Source organism: Microtus ochrogaster, unplaced genomic scaffold (assembly GCF_000317375.1).
Source record: "Microtus ochrogaster isolate Prairie Vole_2 unplaced genomic scaffold, MicOch1.0 UNK3, whole genome shotgun sequence".
In the NCBI taxonomy this organism is placed as follows: Eukaryota; Metazoa; Chordata; class Mammalia; order Rodentia; family Cricetidae; genus Microtus; species Microtus ochrogaster.
In genome coordinates this window covers 4,590,789-4,611,051 of record NW_004949101.1, presented here as the reverse complement: position 1 = coordinate 4,611,051, position 20,263 = coordinate 4,590,789, and the positions used below count along the sequence as shown (strand labels likewise).

The following is a 20,263-nucleotide window of genomic DNA, read 5'->3' as shown; positions in this document are numbered from 1 at the left end:
CTAATGCCATCCCAACTAAAATACAATGGGTAACACTTTGATTTTTTTCCCCTAAGATAATGGAGAAGTTCAAGGGTAGACCTTCAGGCACAGCTTAATCTGGCATGCCAGTGACTGATGGGAAGTCTGTCCTTTCCCTCCTCTCAGGGCTGCTGCTGCTTCCCTTGTCATGTGGGGTCTCCACTGGTGGCTGGCAAGCTCACATCCGCCAGCTAAGCCATCCCCACAGAGAGGGGAACCTGAATAGCCAGGTCAGGACATTGAGGTGGGCCGTGTTCCCCTTGGAGATGGTTCCTGAACTGACTGTACAAAATGCAGCCTTGCCACACCTCCTGTAACTCTGAGCGCCTCAGAATCAGACCTCAGCATTGAGGAAACAATCCATAGCCCATGCTCCCCAGCTTTAACTCTCAACTTGGCACAGCCTAGGATCATCTGAAAGGAGTCTCAGCTGAGTAACTGGCTTTATCAGGTTGTTCTAAAAACATGTCTGTGTGGAACTGTCTTGCTTATTTTTATTGACTATTGTCATTTTTATTGACTTGCTTTTAATTGACTAAAAGGTCTCAGCCTGCTGTGTGAGGAGCCATTTTCCTGGGCAAGATGATCCTGGACTGCCTAAGAAAGCTAGCAGCAAACAAACCAGAAAGCAGCATCCTTCTGGTTTCTTCTTTGAGTTCTTAAGTTTCTGCCCTGACTTTCTTCAGTGATGCACTGTGACCTGGGGGAGCCCTTTTCCTCCCCAAAATGACTCTAGGTGAGAGTATTTTATCACAGCCACAAAAGGAAGAGAAACACTACCCTTCTTTACATCCCTTCTCCATGAGAGACTGACGGCTTGAAGGAAGACGCCTTAGATTGAAGAGTGGAGATCAGGGACTCTAGCTCCAGGAAGCAGCAGTGACTGACAGACAGCATGTCCTCAAATTCCAGTGCAGTAGATGCGGGAGTGTGCCCACCCCACCCAGGTCACTGCATCAGCCCACTGCAGACAACCTGGGGCTCTCACTCCTATGGTTTTCTTCTTGGGGTCTATCAGCCCTTCACTGTTCAGTGCGTATAGGTTGGATACTGGATGTCTAATCTTGCTTGTCTTAGGAGTGTTTCCTATTTTTCATGTCTTCGAGGTTTGTCTCTCTCCCTTCCTCCTTCCTCCCCTCCCTCCTCTTCTCTGCAGAGTAAACTCAGGGCATCCTGTGAGCTAGGCAAGGACTCTATCACTTAACTACATTCCCAGGACCTTTTCATTTTGAGATAAAAACCTAAGTTGTTCGGTGGGTCTTGAATTTGTTTTCTCCCTACCTCAGTCTTCAAAGTAGCTGGGATGGATAGGCATGATCTCTCAGGCCCTGAATCTCTGAGACCCACTGTATGATAACACTGCATTCAAGAAAGATGTTGCCGGACATGGCGATGCATGGTTGTGACCCCAGCACTCAGAGACGAAGTAAGGCAGGAAGATGGAGAGTCTGATATCAGCCCAGGCTACTTAGCAAGGAAGGTCCTGTCTCCAGAGACAGAAGTAGGGGGAGGAAAAGCAAGGAAGGAGAGGTCAGTATGCGTGCTATGAATACATGGATTCTAAATTTTAAATTAAAAAGAAAAGAAGTATGGGAAATGTAGTCATTGAACTAAAAGAAAGCAACTTGAACACTAGGGTGAGAGATGCTAGCCTGGGCTATCTTCATTATCCAGTCATCAGCTTTACCTCAGATCCCTAGTGGCCTTCGTGAAAAAGGAAACACTTGCAAATTGAAAAGTAGCACTTGCAAATTCTTTTTATCATACAAGTGGAATACACCTATTTAGAAATGTACTCTCTTTTCTTAACATGAAACTCCATAAGAAATACTCTGTGCAGTAGGTATGCATTATTCCCCCACAGTTTCATGCATATATACAAAGTATTTTCATCATCTTCCCCATTAACTTTTCTTACCCCCACTGCTCTCTTTCCTCCCACCAAATCCCCCATTCTTCCCCACAATCTCCTGTCATTCCTTCTCCGTCCCCCCCCCCCCCCAAGCACAGTTCCTCCTACACGCTGCATTTTGTTAGCATTGCTTGCATGACCATGGTGGGGGAATTGTTTGCTTCAGGGCAACATACTAGTGGCTACACCACTGAGGTCCATGACTCCCCCTCCCCCATCAACCATTGATTGGTCTGTGGCTCCTCTGGGAGGGCAGGATGGTATGCCCTCCCATCTCATCATGCTGGAGTGTTGGTAGCCCAATCTCAACAATGCACAGCATTAAAACGAGTTTAGACATATTTATATTATAGTGTACGAGTGTTTTGCTTGTATGTATGTGTACCACACTCATGCCCAGTGCTTGTAGGGGTCAAAAAAATGTCAGCAGATCTCCAGGGATTAGAGTTACAGAGTGGTCAGCTGCTGTGCGGGTGCTAGAAAATGAACCCAGGTCCTCTGCAAGACCGACAAGTACTCTTCACCACTGAGCCAACTCTCCAGCCCTCCATAGCATTTAGTAGGACAAAATACTTACAGTAACATTCTTTCCTTTTTTTTTTTTTTTGGTCACTAAGGGGAATTGAGCTCAGGACCACGAGCATACTGGTCAAGCACTCTGCCACCATCAATGAGCTACTGGTGGTTTCCCTAATGCTTCCAGGACCCACACCCCCATAGTGTTTCTTGTAACTCCTTCTCCTGCCCTCTCACAAGGCCAAATGGGAAGCTTCGGTTTTATTATCTGAGTCCCCTGATCTAGACAATCCCATGGGGGACTAACTACGAACATGAAAGTCAGATCATCTCTCACTCTTTGGGAAAGTAAGTCCTCCTGAGAATGACTTTTTAGTCGTTTGGATATATAAAACTTTTAGGGGCGTGGGCAACATGGTTTCATATATACTGCTTGGTTTCATAATTTAATTATATGCACTTAAAATCATAGGCTATATAAAGTACTTTGGAATACTATTTTTTTTAGAATTCACATTTTAAGAAAACCATTGTGTTCTAATGGGTGTCATCTGATACAATTCTCAGAGACTATAAGCTTCACTCTCAGTTGCTGGGAGATGTTCCATTTTGAATTCCTATTACATCAGGTCCAACTTTTTGACCTTGTGAGGCATGTTGTCATTTACAAGTTCATGCTCAAAAGCCACACAATGGAGTCTCTCACTCTTCTCCCACCCACAAAAAGAAAAAAAAAATACAAAAGAAGAACTTGTATTGCTTTAAGTAAGTTTGCAATTTGGTACTCAGCCACACTGTCCTCGGTACATGTAGCCCTATGGGCCAAGGGGTGGACTCACCTGCTAGAAAGCCCCAACTGGAGCTTGCACCCCAAATCCTATATAAGCATTTTCATGGCGTTTCTGCAGTCTCTCGTCTCACCCCTTTTATCTGGGGGTGTGCTTATGATGGTCTCTTCTTTCAGACTAATTATGTAGCCTTTGAAAATGACCTTTAAATAGTGTGGCGCTTGTGAGGGGAGGTAGTTCCTTTGGGAATTGTGATTAGATCCCTCTCCCTCCTTCTTTCTTTATTTAAGCAGGTGACTTGCTGAGTATCTCAAGCCAGAATTGATTGAGGTCATTCCTTGTCAGTGTGTCCTCCCCAAGCAGTCCTTTGTGGTTCAGAACGCAGCCACCGAGAGGATGCCTGCAAAAAGGAAGGGCTTCCCTAGCAGGATTAGGCTGAGACGCTGAGAAGTTTGCAACCGCTCTGATGGTATCCGGTGGCTGAGGACTCAATCTTGTGCCCAGTAGGACCGGTCCAAGGACTACTGCCTGTCCCCAGTGGGGGATACCCCTCTGTGGAACGGTCCAAGGACTACTGCCTGTCCCCAGTGGGGGATACCCCTCTGTGGAAATGTCCAGGGACTACTGCCTGGGCCCAGAGGGGGATACTCCATTGGGAGACAGAAAGTCAGGCTATTGAACAGGTTCGTTGTCTCTGGCACATGAACTCAGCTCTGAGTCTTGAGTTCCCAATAAGTGGAATAATTTAGACTAGATCAGAGATGGATATGGGGAGCACCGGCAGCCAGGAAGGTGCTCCTGGATCTCAGTGATCTCGCCTCAAGTGATCTCACCTCATTCCCAAGATCCTAGAGTAATTCCACTTTGATTGCACTACATAAATACATTCAAGATAAATTTTCCTTTGAAATAAAGAAATAGTTTTGAATTTCAAAAGAGAGGGGGGTGAGGGAAAGGGAGAAAAAGAAGAGGAGGAGGAGGGAGGGGGAGAAAAGAAGGGAGGGAGCAGGTAATTTCCAAGGCCTACCTGCTCTGAAGTTCTCTGAGTTCAAAGCCATAGGGGGAATCATTGTCTTCTTACTGGTGATTAACAAGGATCCAGTGTGCCTGGTAGCTGGGAGGTAACACAGCCTCGGTGCTGGGCTGAGTGTACCATATGGTGACACAGACAAACCAGTCCCAACAAAAAATCCTACCCAGCTGGAGCCCATCATTCTAGCAGAGCAGCCCAGAACTTTCTGAGAAAAACAAGGAAGTAGCGGTTCTCAAAGTTCAGACACACTATAAGGGAAGTATTGGTGGTGGTGGGTGGTGGTGCTATTTGTTTGGTTGTTTGAGGAGGGCCGTGATTGCTTGAAACAGGATCTCACTATGTTGCCCTGGCTTTTCTGGAACTTTCTATGTAGACCAAACTCACAGATGTCTTACCTGACTCTGCCTCCTATGTGCTGGGACCACCATGCCTGGCTTCCACTAGGATATTTTGAAAGATCAGGTGTTCAAAGATGTGTGGATTAATATCCAGGTCTTCTATTCGATTTCATTTGTCCTCCTGTCTATTCTTATGCCAATACTGGGCTGTTTTCAATACTGTAGCTCTGTAGTAGAGTTTGAAGTCAGGGATTGTGATGCCTCCAGAAGTTTTTTATTGTACAGGATTGTTTTGGCTATCCTGTGTTTTTTGCTTTTCCATATTAAGTTGAATACTGTTCTTTCGAGGTCTTTGAAGAATTTTGCTGGGATTTTGATGGGCATGTAATGTATTTTGATCACATTCTCCCTGGCACCTTCCTGTTCCCTTCTTTTTCTCAAAAAGTTCCCCCCGGACTGTTTTTTTTTTGTTGTTGTTGTTTTTTTGTTGTTGTTGTTGTTTGTTTTTTAAAATCTGATTCTCCATATGAGAGAATGCTCGCATTGTTTGTCTGGCTTGTTTTGTTTAACAGGATGACCCCCAGTTGTGTCTATTTTCCCACAGCAAATGACATAATTGAATGAAACTCCACTGTGTATACATAGCACATTTTCTATGTATTCACCTGTTGATGGTGTCTACGATGGCTCTGTATCACGGCGGTGAATAGCGCCAGAGTAAGCATGGGCGTGCAGATGTCTGTGCCATGCTGACTGAGATTCCTTCGTGTATATGTCCAGGAGTGGTAGGTATATTTGGGCCATGTGGTAATTCTGTTTTTATTTTTGGGGGAAATTCCAAACAACCACTTTCGTAGTGGTTGGGTTGATTACATTCCCATCAACTATGTATAGTGGTTTAGGACCAAACAATTATCATTGTTAGTAATAACAGAACAATCTCCCAGCATTCCCTGGTAATAACATAAAGGTCATTAGAGCAATATGGACAAATGTCTTAGAACTATTCTCCTAGACCAAGAGAGCTTCAGAAAAACAGCTGAATTGCCTTTTCTACAGTGTCTCAAGTCCTTAACAGTTTCTAGGAGATACTTCGCAGCAGAACTCTGTGCCCTTTTAGCATGGTCCCACCCAGTTGACTTTCCTTTGGATTCTTTTACATCATGTAATATGAGAATCAAGTATTTGCCTAAGCCAGTAACGGCCCTCTATCTGCATCTTCACCCACTTAGAAAATGTGTGTGGTGGTCTGTAGAATAGCACCTGAACTCGAGAGCTCTCTTTCCCTCCCTCTCTCCTCCCCCCTCTCCTTTCTCTTCCTCTCTTCTCCCCTAAAGACCAGGTTCATTGTTTATAAAAGGAAAAGTGCCTGTATGAGCATTGGCTGGGGGTACCCTAAAGACTCTGAAAGAACCTCCTAGCCACTGGTGTCTCCTCTTTCCAAACAGCTCTGCTTTCTCTCAATGCCCCTCAAAGCTATCCTACCATTTCCCCACAAAGTCTACCCTCACCTCGCATCAGTTCATCCACCTGTGTTTCTACCACTCTCCCAGATAATTCTAGACTGTGGGGACTGTCCTGAGCAAGGTTTCTAGTGTCTGTGGACTTGTCCATTGGATGCTGGTAGCACCCCCTACCCACTGGCCCCCCGTTTTGACAACCAAGACAGTGAAGCCCATTGACCCCGAGTGAGGTCCACTGTAGTCACCTTAAAGAAGGCAGGGACCTTTGACTGCTGTGGGCCCTGAGAGGAGAGCCACTCCTCCACCCTTGGAGGTGTTTGGAGGTATTTCAAGGAGCTGAGTGGGCTCAGCTGTGGGAAAAACAAACAGCAATTGTTCGGGTCTTTGATGGGGTTGGCAGCCTGATAACATTGTGGTAGTTTCCATTTGTTCTTAGGTTCAGTGGGTGAGGTTTATCTTAACACAGATGGCTAAGGTGGATAGTAGATGGAATTTTCCCTCAGCAAAGTTAGCATGGCTCACGGGACTTCCCCGCTATTCCTCAGTCAGAAACCCTGAACCTGGCCTGGGCCCCAGCAGACCACAAATTCCAACCGTTACCTTGTAGATCCAAGGGTCCTGGGGAGTACATCTGCTGATCTTTTGTATTAGGATACAACACAGAGATAAAAAGAAGGCTTGAACCCCTCCATATGGCTGTCAGAGTTCACGCATCTAACAATCTGAGTTGCCGTGTCAGGGGACCCTCCACAGCCTCTCCCGTCTTCTCTCCTTTCTAGGGTCTCCTGACTCACAGAGCCCTCTAAAAATCAGAGCCTCTGGATCCATCCCTTCTCAAAGAGTTTAGTTTCAGCTCAAGGTGTTCCAAAATGAACCGGAGGACAAGAAGTCTTTCGAGAGACCTGCTTCTCAGAAAGGTCAGGAGGGGGGAGATGGGGATGGACAGACTGCATCTGATGACACATTTCTGTAGTCAAGTGTCTACCATGTGCCAGCCATGGTACCCTAAGCACCAGGCTGTGGTGGGGAGAGAAGGCCATGAGGAGGTAACAACAGCTCCTGAGTCCTCATGAGCTACTGAGGGTTTATGCAGGAGATTATCTCTTGCCCTGTTCTCATGCTGAGTAATTACTCCTAGCAACATGGTAAACATCCCAGTTTACCAGGCACCCCCACCCAAGCAGTTCATGAGCTTTGCAATCCTAGAGGAAATGCATGCATTTTAGGCCAGAACAGCTGTTGTAGGGCCTTATGGATGGCATTAGGGTGGAGTAGAGACAGCGTTCATTAAGGCCTTGGAGGGAGGAGGGAGCGCCATTTGCAAAAGTCAAGGTGGGCCCTTGTACAACCAGCTTGTTTCTGAGAAGAGTTTAATTAAGCTAAACATTGAGCTGATGAACAAATGGAGACTAAGTCAAGAGCACTGTGTTGACCCAAACATAACTGACCACTTATGGACTTTTTGATATCGTGTACTAATTAAATCTTGTGTGAGCCATTTTAAACTGGATTTTTTTTTTTTGTCCCTCAAATCACAACAAACCGAAACAGAGATTGACATCAAGAAAAGGATGCTGCCATGAACAAGCCTCAAAGGTGGGATCAGTTGAGAAGAGAGGTTCAGACCAGTGCAGCAAGGAAAGTGGTTATGCTGGGACAAAGACCTTCTGCTCATAGAGCTAACGCTATGAGGCCATGAATATTCCCCAAATTCTCCAGTTATGAGGATTTGACCCAGGGCCTTGGGAATGCTAGGCAAGGTGCTCGACAGTTTGTGCTAATTTGACTGAATTAAAAGGTGTCCAGAACTGGTGTCTGTGGGGTGTTTCCAGAGAAGATTGGCATGTAAGACAATGACGGGGCGGGGGCTGACCTGAATATTAGTGACCCCGTTTAGTTGGCTAGGGGCTTGGGCTGAATAAAGCTGGGTGAGAAGGAAGCCAGGGTCGTATATCTTTTTTCCTTTGAATGAGTATGACAAACTATCTGACAGACAGTTTCTGAAACTTTCCAGTTTACCAAGGCAGAAAAGGTACGATGGGAATAGCTCCTGGTGGGGGGAGCAGGTGGCTGGGATTCCTCACGCTGTAGCTGACTGGAAAGCAGAGAATACAGGTTAGAACCGTGGTGGGTAGGACCTGCAAAGGCCCCAACCTTTGAGACCTAGTTTCTGCAGCCAAAGCCCTTCCTCCTAAAGGCTCCATGACCCTCAAAATAGGTACCCCAAGTTGAGGCCCAAGGATTCAAAATATGAGCTGGTGGGGGGACATTTCAAACTATGACAGAGTCCAGAGCGTGAGGAGATTTTTGTTTGTCTATTTGTTTGCTGTTGGGAGGTTTCATTTGTTTGTTTTAGCTTCTGGAGATCTATCCAGGGCCTTTTGACCATCAGACAAGTGTCTTACTTCTGAGTACCACTCCCAGCCCCGGTGTGGACATCTCACAGGAGAGACTCAGAATATGGGCTGCTGCCAGCAGTCTTGATAAAGAAGTGGGGGCATTGCCTCGATTTACCACATTCAACCTCACCCTAGACTTACATAAGTATGACCAAAAATTATCAGGTGGCTAAGAGAAAGGAGAGATTAGCTGGGCAAAGAAAGCAGTTCTTTTTTTTTTTCTTTCTTTCTTTTTTAAAATGTGTTTCTTGGTAGCATTTTCTTTGAAAACTTTCTATTTATCATTCTGGTGGCGGTGGGTCCATGTCACAGTATGCAGTGGAGGTCAGAAGGCAGCTTCATTTCTGTTGCCGTGACAGATACGAGGACAGGCAGTAGCACGAGGGGGAAGGGTTGGTCCCAGCTTACAGTTCCAGCTTCCCGTCCTTGAGGGGCCGTCCAGGTAGGAACTCAAGCAGCCGGGCACGCTTGGTCCACAGTCAAGAGCAGTGCAGAGAAGAAAGAATGCACTCAGGCTCCCTGCCCGCTTGGCTAGCTTCCTCCTTTATATAGTCCAGCAACCGTTGCCTAGGAAACAGTGCTGCCCACAGTGGGCCAGGTCCTCCTACATTGATCAGCAGTGCAAACCCTTTAGACACACACGCCCATAGGCTAACCTGATCTAGCCAATGCCTCATTCAGGCTCTCTTCACGGGAGACTCCAAATTGTGGCCAAGTTGACACTTAAAACTGAGCCACCACATCCGGGTTTAGAGGATTAAGCTCAGGTTGTAAGGCTGGTGGCCAGTGCCTTTACCCAGAGTCACCTGACCAGTGTGACAATCGTTTCTTTAAGTGTGCTGAATGAAAACGTTGGCATACTTAGCCCTTGGCTCATCTTCCGTTGCCATGGGGCTGGACCAATCTAACTCATCCACAGCCATCAGCACACTACTTCTCCTCTATCCAGGTAGGAATGGAAGGGTTAAGACCTCCAGCACAGGACAGCACACCTGGCGTTTGAAAGCCCCCAGTAGATGCCGAATGACAGATTCCAGTCTGCCATCTGTAGCCCTCCATCCCTTGGACGGAGAGACCTCCCCAGTGTCCACTGAGGGATGAGCAATCAGACATCACCTAACACTTTCTCCTTCACCTGTCTGTTGCAGGAGATGGAGCACATGTCTCCCAGGCTGAAAACCTTCCTCTCTGAACCCTTTGGGGAGAAGGATGTGGCCTGGGTGGATGGAATCAGCTATGAGCTTGCCATCAATTTGGTCACCAAAGGTTTCGACAAGGTGCGTTGTTTTTCCTTCTCTAACTCTTCTTCTTAGAGTTGTCTTTCCCTAGCCAGATGGCAGCTCCTGCCACATGTCCCAGTGAGAAGCCATCAGAGAAAAAAAAAAAAAGCTGCCACTTGGCAGGGTGCCAAGGGCTTCACTGCCACTGACCTCATGTGCTGAGGAGCCTCCCAGGCTTGTGGGTGATGGCAAATAGAATTGTCTCTGTGCAAAGAGTCAAAGGCTGATGGGATCAGCTCAGTATTCAAACACTCAGGACTTGATAGAGACAGGCCTGCTACTGAAGTCCGGGACAGAACTGTCAGGACCAATGGTGAGTGTGCTCTCCACCTCCAGAAAAGGGCCCGTGGCTTTTTGCTTGCCTTTATAAGGGCACCAGCATGCCAGTGGTATGTTGAGAGCCAGTAGCCTGGGTGCTCCACCTGGATAAGGAGATAAGAGTTATTCTAAGACTCATTCCGAGCCCAAGAATGGCTTCAGTGATGGCCAATGGGATTGGGATGGATTACTTACTTTCCATTTCTGTAACAAAATACTTGACTCTGTGAACTTTATAAAGGAAGGATTTCTGCTTAGCTAAAAGTTTTATAGATTAAAAATCCACTATGGGGTGACCTTATGTGTTTGGCCTCTGGTGAGGACCCTCCCAGCCACATTACAGCCTGACAGGATGGCAGGAGCTGGTGTGAGGAGATCACAGGGTGAACTAGGAAGCCAGAGGGTGTAAAAGGACCCTTGAAGGACATTTGCTAAGCATGTCCTCCACTGCAAGCTATATCCCCAAGGCCCTATTCATGCCCTTTTTATACAAATTGCTTTCTTAAGAACTAATCAGGATCCCATGATGCTCCCTTCCAAGGGCAATGCCATTAACATAATGACCAAGTTACTAATATAACAAAAGCATTAGAGTCCAGGAACTGCTGTCTGTGTATATGTGGCTGGCATTTTATTTGTTTTGTGCCCAAATCCTAGCACCTGGGCCCATGGCTTCTGACTAACATGCTACACTGTGTCTGTTATTACATGTTGTGAACTCACCCCCCTTACTTAGCTAAGTGGAGATCCACTTTATGGTACTATCAGAGTAGAGCCACATGGCTGAGGGGACCTGATGCTTGCTTCCCTGATAGAGGGGGAGGACCATTCTCAAGCAGCTAAGCAAAGGAGGCAAGTCTGACTAGGGGGAGAACTTTTTAATTAAATATCTTTTCCTTTAAAGAAATGATCGTTCTTTTCAATTTTTTTTTTTTTTTTTTTGCATTACTTATTTTTCTCCTGGTTGTGGCCAAATACCTAACACAAAGGAAGGTTTATTTGGGCTCACAGTTGAAAGCCATACAGTCATTATGATGATGGGGAAGGCGCGGTCCTTGACATCGCCAGGAAGCAGGGGAAGGAGAATGGCAAAGCTCATCTGGCTTTCCCCTTTGCCCTCTTTCACTCTGCCTGGGCCTCCATCCATAGGATGACGCAATTCACATTCAGGGTGGGTTGCCCGGCATTCAGTTAATTGTCTCCTAAAACAGCTTCGCAGACAAGCTCGGAGGAGTGTCTTATAAGGGATTTCGGACAGTGACGCTTAAGCAACACATTCCTCTACCGTGTGTAGTACACACAGTATGAAGTGTGCCCAGTACATTTGCACATAGACAGATATGCTTGTGTGCCCACCACCTAGGTCCAGGGACTCTGAACACTTGCCAACTCCCAGCCGGCCTCCAAGACCTCCCAGCCAGAGTGAACCCCATCCCCAAAGATGCCCATTGTTCTGTTATCTACGTTTCTATAATTGTGAATTTCTCTTTATTGTTCCTTTATGCTCACTATTTTTTGTTTTGTTTTGTTTTTCAAGACAGGGTTTCTCTGTAGCCTTGGAGCCTGTCCTGGAACTAGCTCTTGTAGACCAGGCTGGCCTCAAACTCACAGAGATCCGCCTGCCTCTGCCTCCCAAGTGCTGGGATTAAAGGCGTGCGCCACCACCACTTGGCTATGTTCACTATTTTAAAAATACTCTTATTGAGGTATAATTGTGTACAGCAATTTTATCTTTTTGTCACATAGTTCTATGACTTTGGTTTGTTTCGTTCTTTTGAGATAGGGTCTTGCGGGTCTTGCTGTGGGATTCAGGCTGGCCTGAAAGTCACTGTGTAGCCTAGGCTGGCTTCAGACTTCTACCTCATTCTCCTGTACATTTCAGACATGTGCCGCTACACACAGCAGTTCTGTGCATTAAAAAGGCATGACCAGGTAGCCTCAGCAAAGAGCGGCTTCAACTCCCCAGCCATTTCCTGTGCCTTGAAACTCAGCATCCTCTTCCCTGCCAACTTCTGCTTTGTTTTGTGGCCCTGTAGTTTGGCCCTCTCCACCTCAACTCTATTCAAAGTAAGGATTAGAAGTACAGAGACAGATGTGGGCTGTTGGAATGAGGGAATAAATGGACATTTTTTCAGTTTGACTCTGGTCTGCACACACAGGACTACAGGGAGTACTTATGGACATCTTGGTCCACAGACAAGAGATGTCTCAATGCTCATGACCAGCTGACCAGCATAGTGTCCAGCATTCCAGTCAAGGCCCTGGACATTCCCAGAGCTACTGACTCCTGACACTGAGAGGCGCTGGTAATTGTTGGCCTTTGTTTTGAGTTTCTTTACCTTGAAAGGTCAGTGCAAATGGAGGCCTGACAGATGTGGCTTGGCCGTAGTGCTTGCCCAGCACCTGAGAGGACCTGGGTTCCTTATCCGACACCACATTTAAATATAACACAACACAAATAAAGTGATAAAATCAGGCAAAATAACAATGCAGAGCAGAGGCTTTGGCAGTTGGTTCTCTGAGGTCCCCAGTGGGAAGGAGAATGGCCCTACTCATTGTACTGTCAAAAACAATACAAGAAGATTCACGCACTTATACTCAGCAGGAAGGGCTTAGATTAAGAAGATTTGGTAGTTATATTCCACATCAGCTCCTGAGACCCATCAAACCCTGACTGGGCCCATCAGAGTACCCAGGAGGATGCACAGGTGTGTCACCTACAAGACGAACAAATGCATCAGGATACTGATGGGTCTGTGGGCACAGTCAGGATGGCAGCATCCAGATAAGCAGATTCCATAAGGCAGGGATCTCAGGGCTAGTTGATAAAAATGCAGCCCATGGGGGTATTCATTTTCTGCCCACAGGGGACCTGTATACAGGGAGGTCTTTCAGGGCCTCATCCCATCCTCTGTCTTTTTTTTTTTTTTAAGTTTTCTAGCACCTATACTGCCCCCAAAACAAGAAACAATGAAATGCATACAAATACTATTTGTTTAACTCAACACACCCAAAACACTACTTCACATGTCCTTGCTCTTAAAAGCAATGATGAGCTATATATGTTCTCTGTTTTTGTACAAAGATCTTTGAGCTCCAGGATGTACCTCACAGTCCCACATGTGACCCCTGGCTGCCATGTTGAACAGCCCAGCCTCAGATGGCAACCTTATCCTCTGAGCTTTGGTTCTGTTGACTGCATGGTGGCAGGAAGTCGTGATGTCTCCTTCTGATTCCACAGATCTGTCTTTTGACTTGAGTATGTTGCCGTCACCTGCTCCTGACTCTGTCTTTACCAGCCTCTGTTGTTGTACGGCCATCATTTTCTTCCTCTTCTCTCCCTAGGCTAAGTTCTCATCTTTGCCCTAAACAAACGTTGCCTCAGGGGCCACACTTGTTCGCAAAACATTCACGGCATTTCCCCAGCTGACTCTCTCAGCTCATACCTGCTTGCCTCGGCTCTTTACTTGGCCACCAGCTCTCTCCAAAGCTACCAGGCTGCTGAATGCAGAGAGCAAGAAGTCATTAATAAGACAACGAGGATGCCCTCACAAATCGATCTCTCTGGGGGTGTGGCCTGAATTGAACAGATATCTTCCCTAACTCTTACCAGTCCTAGTGCCTTCTCCCCTGCCCCAGTGCTGAGCTTCCATCTCTTTAGCAGATGGCTAGCCATGAAGAAGGGGGATGTGTGTCTCCTCTATCCCCCAGAGCCTTGACTACAGGAGACGGACTACTGGTCTACCCCTCATGGTTAAACCATGATTTTTAAAACTCTTAATTCATAGGGTGGAGGACTGTGTGCTTGTAGTCTCAGTGAGCTGGGAGAAGGAGACAAGAGAGTTATTTCAGCATGTAAATTCAAGACCAGCCTGTGCAACACAGTGAAGCCTGACTTCAGAAAGAAAACATGGGCTAGCTGGGGAAAGGGCTGAAAAGGTAAATTATTTGCCATGCCTGTGTATGATCCCCTGAACTCATACAAAGCCTAGTATATTGGCGTATGTCTATAATACATACAGACAGCAAGTTGGGGGGCAGAAACAGGAGTCACCTGTCTTACACAGTGGCAAACAAGACTCTGTCTCAAACTGGAGGGCAATGATTGACACCTGAGGTTGTCCTTTGACCTCCACACATGTGTGCTATAGTACATAGGTGCCCATACGCACGCCCTCTACACCAGCTTGCTCTCTCTTGCTCTTTCTCTCTCCCCCCTCTTTCTTCCTCCTTTCTCTCTCACACAAGTTTTTTCTTTATAAAGAAAGCATTAACTATTGACTCACCTGAACCTTTTCAAGGGACTCAGACACCAAAAAAAAAAAAAAAAAAAAAAATGTGGCAAGTCATTCTGTTTTCTCAGCACCTGCTGTTCACTGGAGAAAGCAGCTTTGGCCTGAGGACCTAAATGCAAAATGGTAGCTACTGATCCTCTGTCTGCTAAGACCTTGTCTGCATGGAGATGAGTTAAAAACATCAAACATGCTCTTTGATGCTAAAGTCTTCCCCTAAGAAGGAATGTGAAAAGTCTCATAACATTTTTTATTGATTACATACTGAAATAATATTTTTGAAAATATGGAAGAAAACCAAGTATATTATCAGAATGCATTTCATCTTTTTTTTTCTTCTCCCTTAGTCCTTCTATGGCCTCTAGAAGATTAAAATTACTTATGTGGCTGGCTCCTTTACTATTTCTTCTAAACAATACTGGTCAAATTTAAATGTGGCAAGAGAGCTGCTAGGTAGAAAGGGACACTGTGAGTGGAAAATCCATCACACACATGGTGTCGGACCTGTCACAGCCAGGATGGAGCTATGTCTCCTGACCCACTGTCTCCCACACATAGACTGTGAGCATGAGCATGTATGAACCCACCCTCTTCCAACCTAGGGTCCTTCAAATGGCCAATCTCATCCCAAAGTCACTTTGTTGTAGTATGAAGAGAGGCCAGAAGGCTGAACTCAGGACCAGGAGACCCCAGGACTACCAGTTGCTGCCTTCTTCATGTCCCCAGGTTTCTGCTGAGAAACCCAATTTCTCCTGTCCTCTGCTGACACTGGGCCCTACCATCTGACCATATGAACCTTGCAAGGGACCAGTCATTTAAGTTTGGACATTACTCTGCCATAGCATGGTGAGATAAAATACAAGGGATCCATTGAAAGCTGAATTTTTAAAATAAATAAATAATGTAACAATATGAGCATGTCAGCACTCGGGAGGCAGAGACAGGCGGATCTCTGTGAGTTCGAGGCCAGCCTGGTATACAAGAGCTAGTTCCAGGACAGGAACCAAAAGCTACTGAGAAACCCTGTCTCGAAAATCAAAAAAAAAAAAAAAACAACAACAACAACAATATGAGCATGTCTTGGGAGCATAGAGAAGAGATAGTAGGGCCAGAACCTGCTATGGATTGAGCACTCACACCAAAGGCTCAGTACTTTAAGCCTGGAGTGACCAAGAAACAGCAGGTTTGCAAGGTCGCTCCTAGATTTGTCTACTGAAGACCCAAGCATGCATACTTGTTGAAAGGAAACCAGAAAGGTCATACAGTCACAACAGTGCCTTGCAACAATGGGAGGCACACTGTGTACTGGGGCTCGGGAACTGTTGGTCGAGGGCAAGGGAATTTGCTAGGAGCCTGATCATAAGAGAACACATGGTAGCTCATCTCAGTCTGACAAGGCCAGGTACCATGATGAAGGTTCAACATTTCAATGAGTACTGACTAGGGCCACCTACCTAGTGTGCAGGGCCCAGCACAGAATGACAAGATGAGACCTTTTGTTTACATGTATTAAGGCTTAGCACTTCCCAGTCTGGGCTAAGATCAAGTATAAATGTATTAAGACAGCATAGCCTTAAAAGGGGTCTACGGATGTTCTTTGGGCAGGATCCCAGGCAACTCCATGGATCAGCCTCTGTGCAGATCCAAATAGCTGCAGTTTAACTAGGTACCAGTCATAAGAGACCAGGTCACACAGTGTGGGGAAAGACCCTGGCAGAGTTTCCCTGTGTGGACTTGGAGCTGAGAGCAAGTCTGCCTTTGAGTTACCATCTGTTACTCCCAGGCTGTGGCATGGCCCCTGGCCAGGGTGATAGAGGTAGAAAACCCTGCCTGGGGTGTCTGTGTTTCTGTCCCACCCTCCTTACCTCAGGGTTTCTGGTTAGGGGTTCATTTTCTGGAGGTAGCAGGGAAACCAAGAAGGCATTGGACAGGGGCCACAACAAGAGCCATGGGCTCCCCCTTCACTCAGGAGCAATAATAAATTCTCCAGGATAAAGTAAGGCAGTCCATCTCTGTGCTCTCTGGAAGATGCCAGCGTGGGACTCCAGGGAAAGCCCAGAAGGAGGGAGGCTCGGATTGCAACTTGGCTCAGAGACCCTTCTGCCTACCCCATTCCTGGAAAGCTTGCCTGGGCCCTGCCTGCCACGCATTCCTGGGCTTCCTGGCTGCTGAGCCCTGCAGGCTGCAAAGGCTCTGATTACCACACCAGCTGAGGCCACAGCCAGCCTCAGAAACAGGCAGGGGATGTCTTTGCCTCCAGACTAGACTACAGATGTCTGGGATATGAAAGAGCAGGGTGGGCAGAGGAGGGAGTCTCAACTTCTCAGGAGTTCCTTATTTGGGACATCATCTAAAGAATAGGTGGGCAGGGCACCCATGAGGATCAAATGGGTTGGTTTAAGAGGGTGGTTTGCCAAAGGGCTCAGAAGTATCTCTAGCTGTTTGTCATTCTTCCTCCTGGCGCTGAGGACCAAATCAAGGGCCTTGTGCTTTCGAGGGAGCTGAGCCCCTAAGCCCTACAGCATGTCGTGACAAATCTCACGGATGTTTCTCCCCGTGTGAGCCCTAAGTGCACCCTGTAAGACTCACCTAGGCACACCAACAAATGCAGCACGGGCCTCAGTGAACGCTTAGTGAATGCCAGTGCTTCAAAATACTGACTTAAACCCACCTCAGCAAAATCCACCAGTGAACACGGGAGGATACTGATAAAAAAGGAGATCATGCTAAGACGCTGGGCTTTGGTTTTCTATTTTTAAAATAAAGCTGTGCCTTAAAAATCACTCCAAGTCCAGAGCTCCTTTCTCTTTCCAACTACTGGCCAGTATCTAAAATTAAACCCTGGGCGGGGGAGCTCAGTGGTAGATTGTTCGTCTAGTGTGTGCAAAGCCCTGGGTTTAATCCAGCTCACTACAAACAATAAAGTAAAGCCTACACACTATAATGCTCAAGCACCTTGTGACTAGGCTTCAGCTTTTATTTGATTTCATACACACACACACACACACACACACACACACACACAGCACACACACGTTCCCTTTGATTATTATGAAATATGCTTTGTTTTATGTAATGAAAAGTCAACACACAGCCAACAGTAGGTTTTTCTGGGAAGGGCCCAGAACTTGGAGGTGTGGATGGAAGCTAACTCTCCTTCACTCTAGACTAGAGAGCCCTTGAGCCAGGCCCCAGTGATGGATACATACTGTGACCTGAAATCTAGCCTCTGCCGTACAGTGGTTATCTCCAGTCATGGCTCTATTCCCCTGTTCCTTGCTAATAACAGGAAGATGTGAAGATGTCAGCGGAAAGTAGGCAGAAAATTCCTGACGGTGAAATTGCTACAGAACCAGGAAGCAGGGTGGACTTAATGTATATGCCTTATATGTGTCTTGACATCTTTCCTTTCTGGGTGTGTGTGTGTGTGTGTGTGTGTGTGTGTGTGATGTGTGTTACATACACATGGGTGTGGAGTAGGAGGTCAGCTGCTCTGCTCCACCATTCTCTAACTTTCCTGAGACAGGGTTTTCACTGACTCTGTAGCTAGGCAGTTGGCCAGCAGGCCCCAGCAATCTCTGACCACACAGTGCTAGGGTTAGAGGTATATGCACGACCACAGCCAGCTTTTTATGGGGGTACTCAGGACTTGAACTCAGGTCCTCGTGCTTGCAGAGAAAACGTTCTTACTCACTGAGCCATTTCCCCAGTCTGTAATTTTTTCTAAATTAAGTTTTAGAGTTAGCATACAAAGTAAGGGCTTCTGTGGTGACATTTCTGTACATCTGTGCCATTATACTTTGCTCATGTGTGTGTGTTTTTTTTTTTAATCCACAGACATTCTCGGGAATTATATTATCAGGAGTTTCCAGAGAAACAGGACCGGGAGACTATATATAATTATTAGAGGAGATTTGTTTATTATCTATTTTCACACAATTAGAGCCTCCACCTTGGCTGTCCACAGGCTGGAAAGACAGGGAAATTGGGAGCTTGTAGCTCAGTCTGTGAGGCGGAAAAGCTCATTCAAAGAGAGAAAGAGGCCAGTGATACAGCTCCAGTTTGAGGCTTGGGAAGGGGGTTCAAGGTTAAGCATGATTTACATCGTAGGTGCTATTCCCACTGGGATGGCTCTCCTCCGCATTTGTGTCTTCCCCTGCCTTCCCATTTGACACCCTAGTGGGCAGGCCAGGGCAGCCCTGTGCCTCTGGCCCTGTAAATCTCCTTTCCACTAAGTTACTAAGATCACACAGGTAGTTCGCAAAGCCAACTGGATGCTACCTGGTCCTTCACCTGCCAGCCTCATCTGCAGTTCTAGAGTGAGGAAGATTTCTCAGCAATATCTGGAAATCCTTATGATTGCTCTGTCTTGGAAACTGGGGAAGGGGCTACTGTTATCCTGGGGATAGCATGGAGGCTGTTAAATGTCCTGCAGTGCACAGGACAGTTCCCATGACGCAGAACCATCCAGCATACCAGTAGTGTTGAGGTTGAGGTGCCCTATATTCCAGCTGTTGAGAAAGCAGTGGGCTAGGGAGTCACACTCTAGCTTGGCTTTTGTGTGTTTTGAAGAAGGAACTACTTGAACAACAGATGTAGCTCATTGGTAAAGTACTTGCCTAGCACACACAAGACACTGGGTTTAGTCCCCAGTGCACACATATACACACGCCACCACCACCACCAAAGGAAAGATTAAATGACAGGCCTAAAAGTAGCTCAGAGATATGTTAGTCACCTACCCATTATCCCCCCAAAACAGTCTTTGACCCAACCTCATCTGGGAGCCTATTAAATGGGGAGTCTCGAACCCTGCCCTAGTTTTAGATACTGAGTCAGAACCTTCTCTTTTACGAGATCCCAGAGAATTTTTTCAAGTTTGAGGACAAGGCCTAGTGGTCACTGCAGGACGACAGACTTTAGCCCAGGTCTGAGAGACACATGTAATTAACTTGACCTCACCTTTCCCCAGGGTTTGTCACGAGTTGACCTGACAACCAACCCCTTGCATCTGACCCACACCCCAACCTTTGGTTGTCAACTGAGTACCGATGGTGGCAGGAGGGCAGGCACTTCCGAGTGGGATTCTGATAACCCCATCTTTCTCCCACACGTTCTTCTTCCCAGGCCTATATCCTGCTGGGACAGTTCCTTCTCATGCACAAGAACGAGGCAGAGTTCCAGAAGTGGCTCATTTGTTGCTGTGGGGCCACGGAGCATGAAGCCCGCCAAAGCTCCACCTGCCTGAAGAAGTGGTGTTCCTACTTCCTGTAAACACCCGGGGCCTGACCGCTCTACCCCAAATAAACGACACAGTCACCACCTACACCCAGGATCCAAATTGTCGCTTGTGTTTCTAATTTCCTTATCATTTGTGTATGAGTGTATGAGTGTGTGTGTGTGTGTGTGTGTGTGTGTGTGTGTGTGTGTATGTGTGTGTTTGATGGATACCCCTTGGGAGAAGTGTTGATTGACCCCAGAAGTTGACACAGCTGTCTCCTCCTATTGCTTTCCACCCTTAGGCTTTATAACATTTACAATCTTCCCATAAGCATAATCGCTTGTATATTTCAGCATTTGTCAATTTTTGTTAGTGACAGAATTTTCAAGGTCACAGCTTTGTCATCCCAAATTCTTTGAGGCTCTTCTGAGCTGTCCCATATCAGCCAGCTCAGGCAGAGCTGTACTGTTACAATCACCTCAAGAGTGACTTGGCCAGCAAAGATTGACTTCTCTTTCATGTTGTAAGTCTGTTACATGTCATCAGGAGAGCGGCCCCCATCATCACTCTGTGACTTGATGATGGAGATCCCTTCTTTAGGCATGCTCTTCCATGACAACCACAACAGAAAGGATAAAAGAGAGGCCAGGGTAAAGCCTCTCCCGGGAAGTTGTACATCCTA

The 20,263-nt window shown here is 46.6% G+C and overlaps 1 protein-coding gene across 1 annotated transcript; it reads left to right on the top strand.

Moving 5' to 3' along the window:
- Positions 1–9,621: 9,621 nt before the first annotated feature.
- On the top strand, positions 9,622–19,686 carry Banf2 (barrier to autointegration factor 2). The gene is made up of 2 exons (XM_013353174.2): positions 9,622–9,747; positions 19,488–19,686. Exons 1-2 carry the CDS (start codon positions 9,622–9,624, stop codon positions 19,632–19,634), a joined length of 273 nt encoding a protein of 90 aa, XP_013208628.1. The 3' UTR covers positions 19,635–19,686.
- The last annotated feature ends 577 nt before the right edge of the window (positions 19,687–20,263 follow it).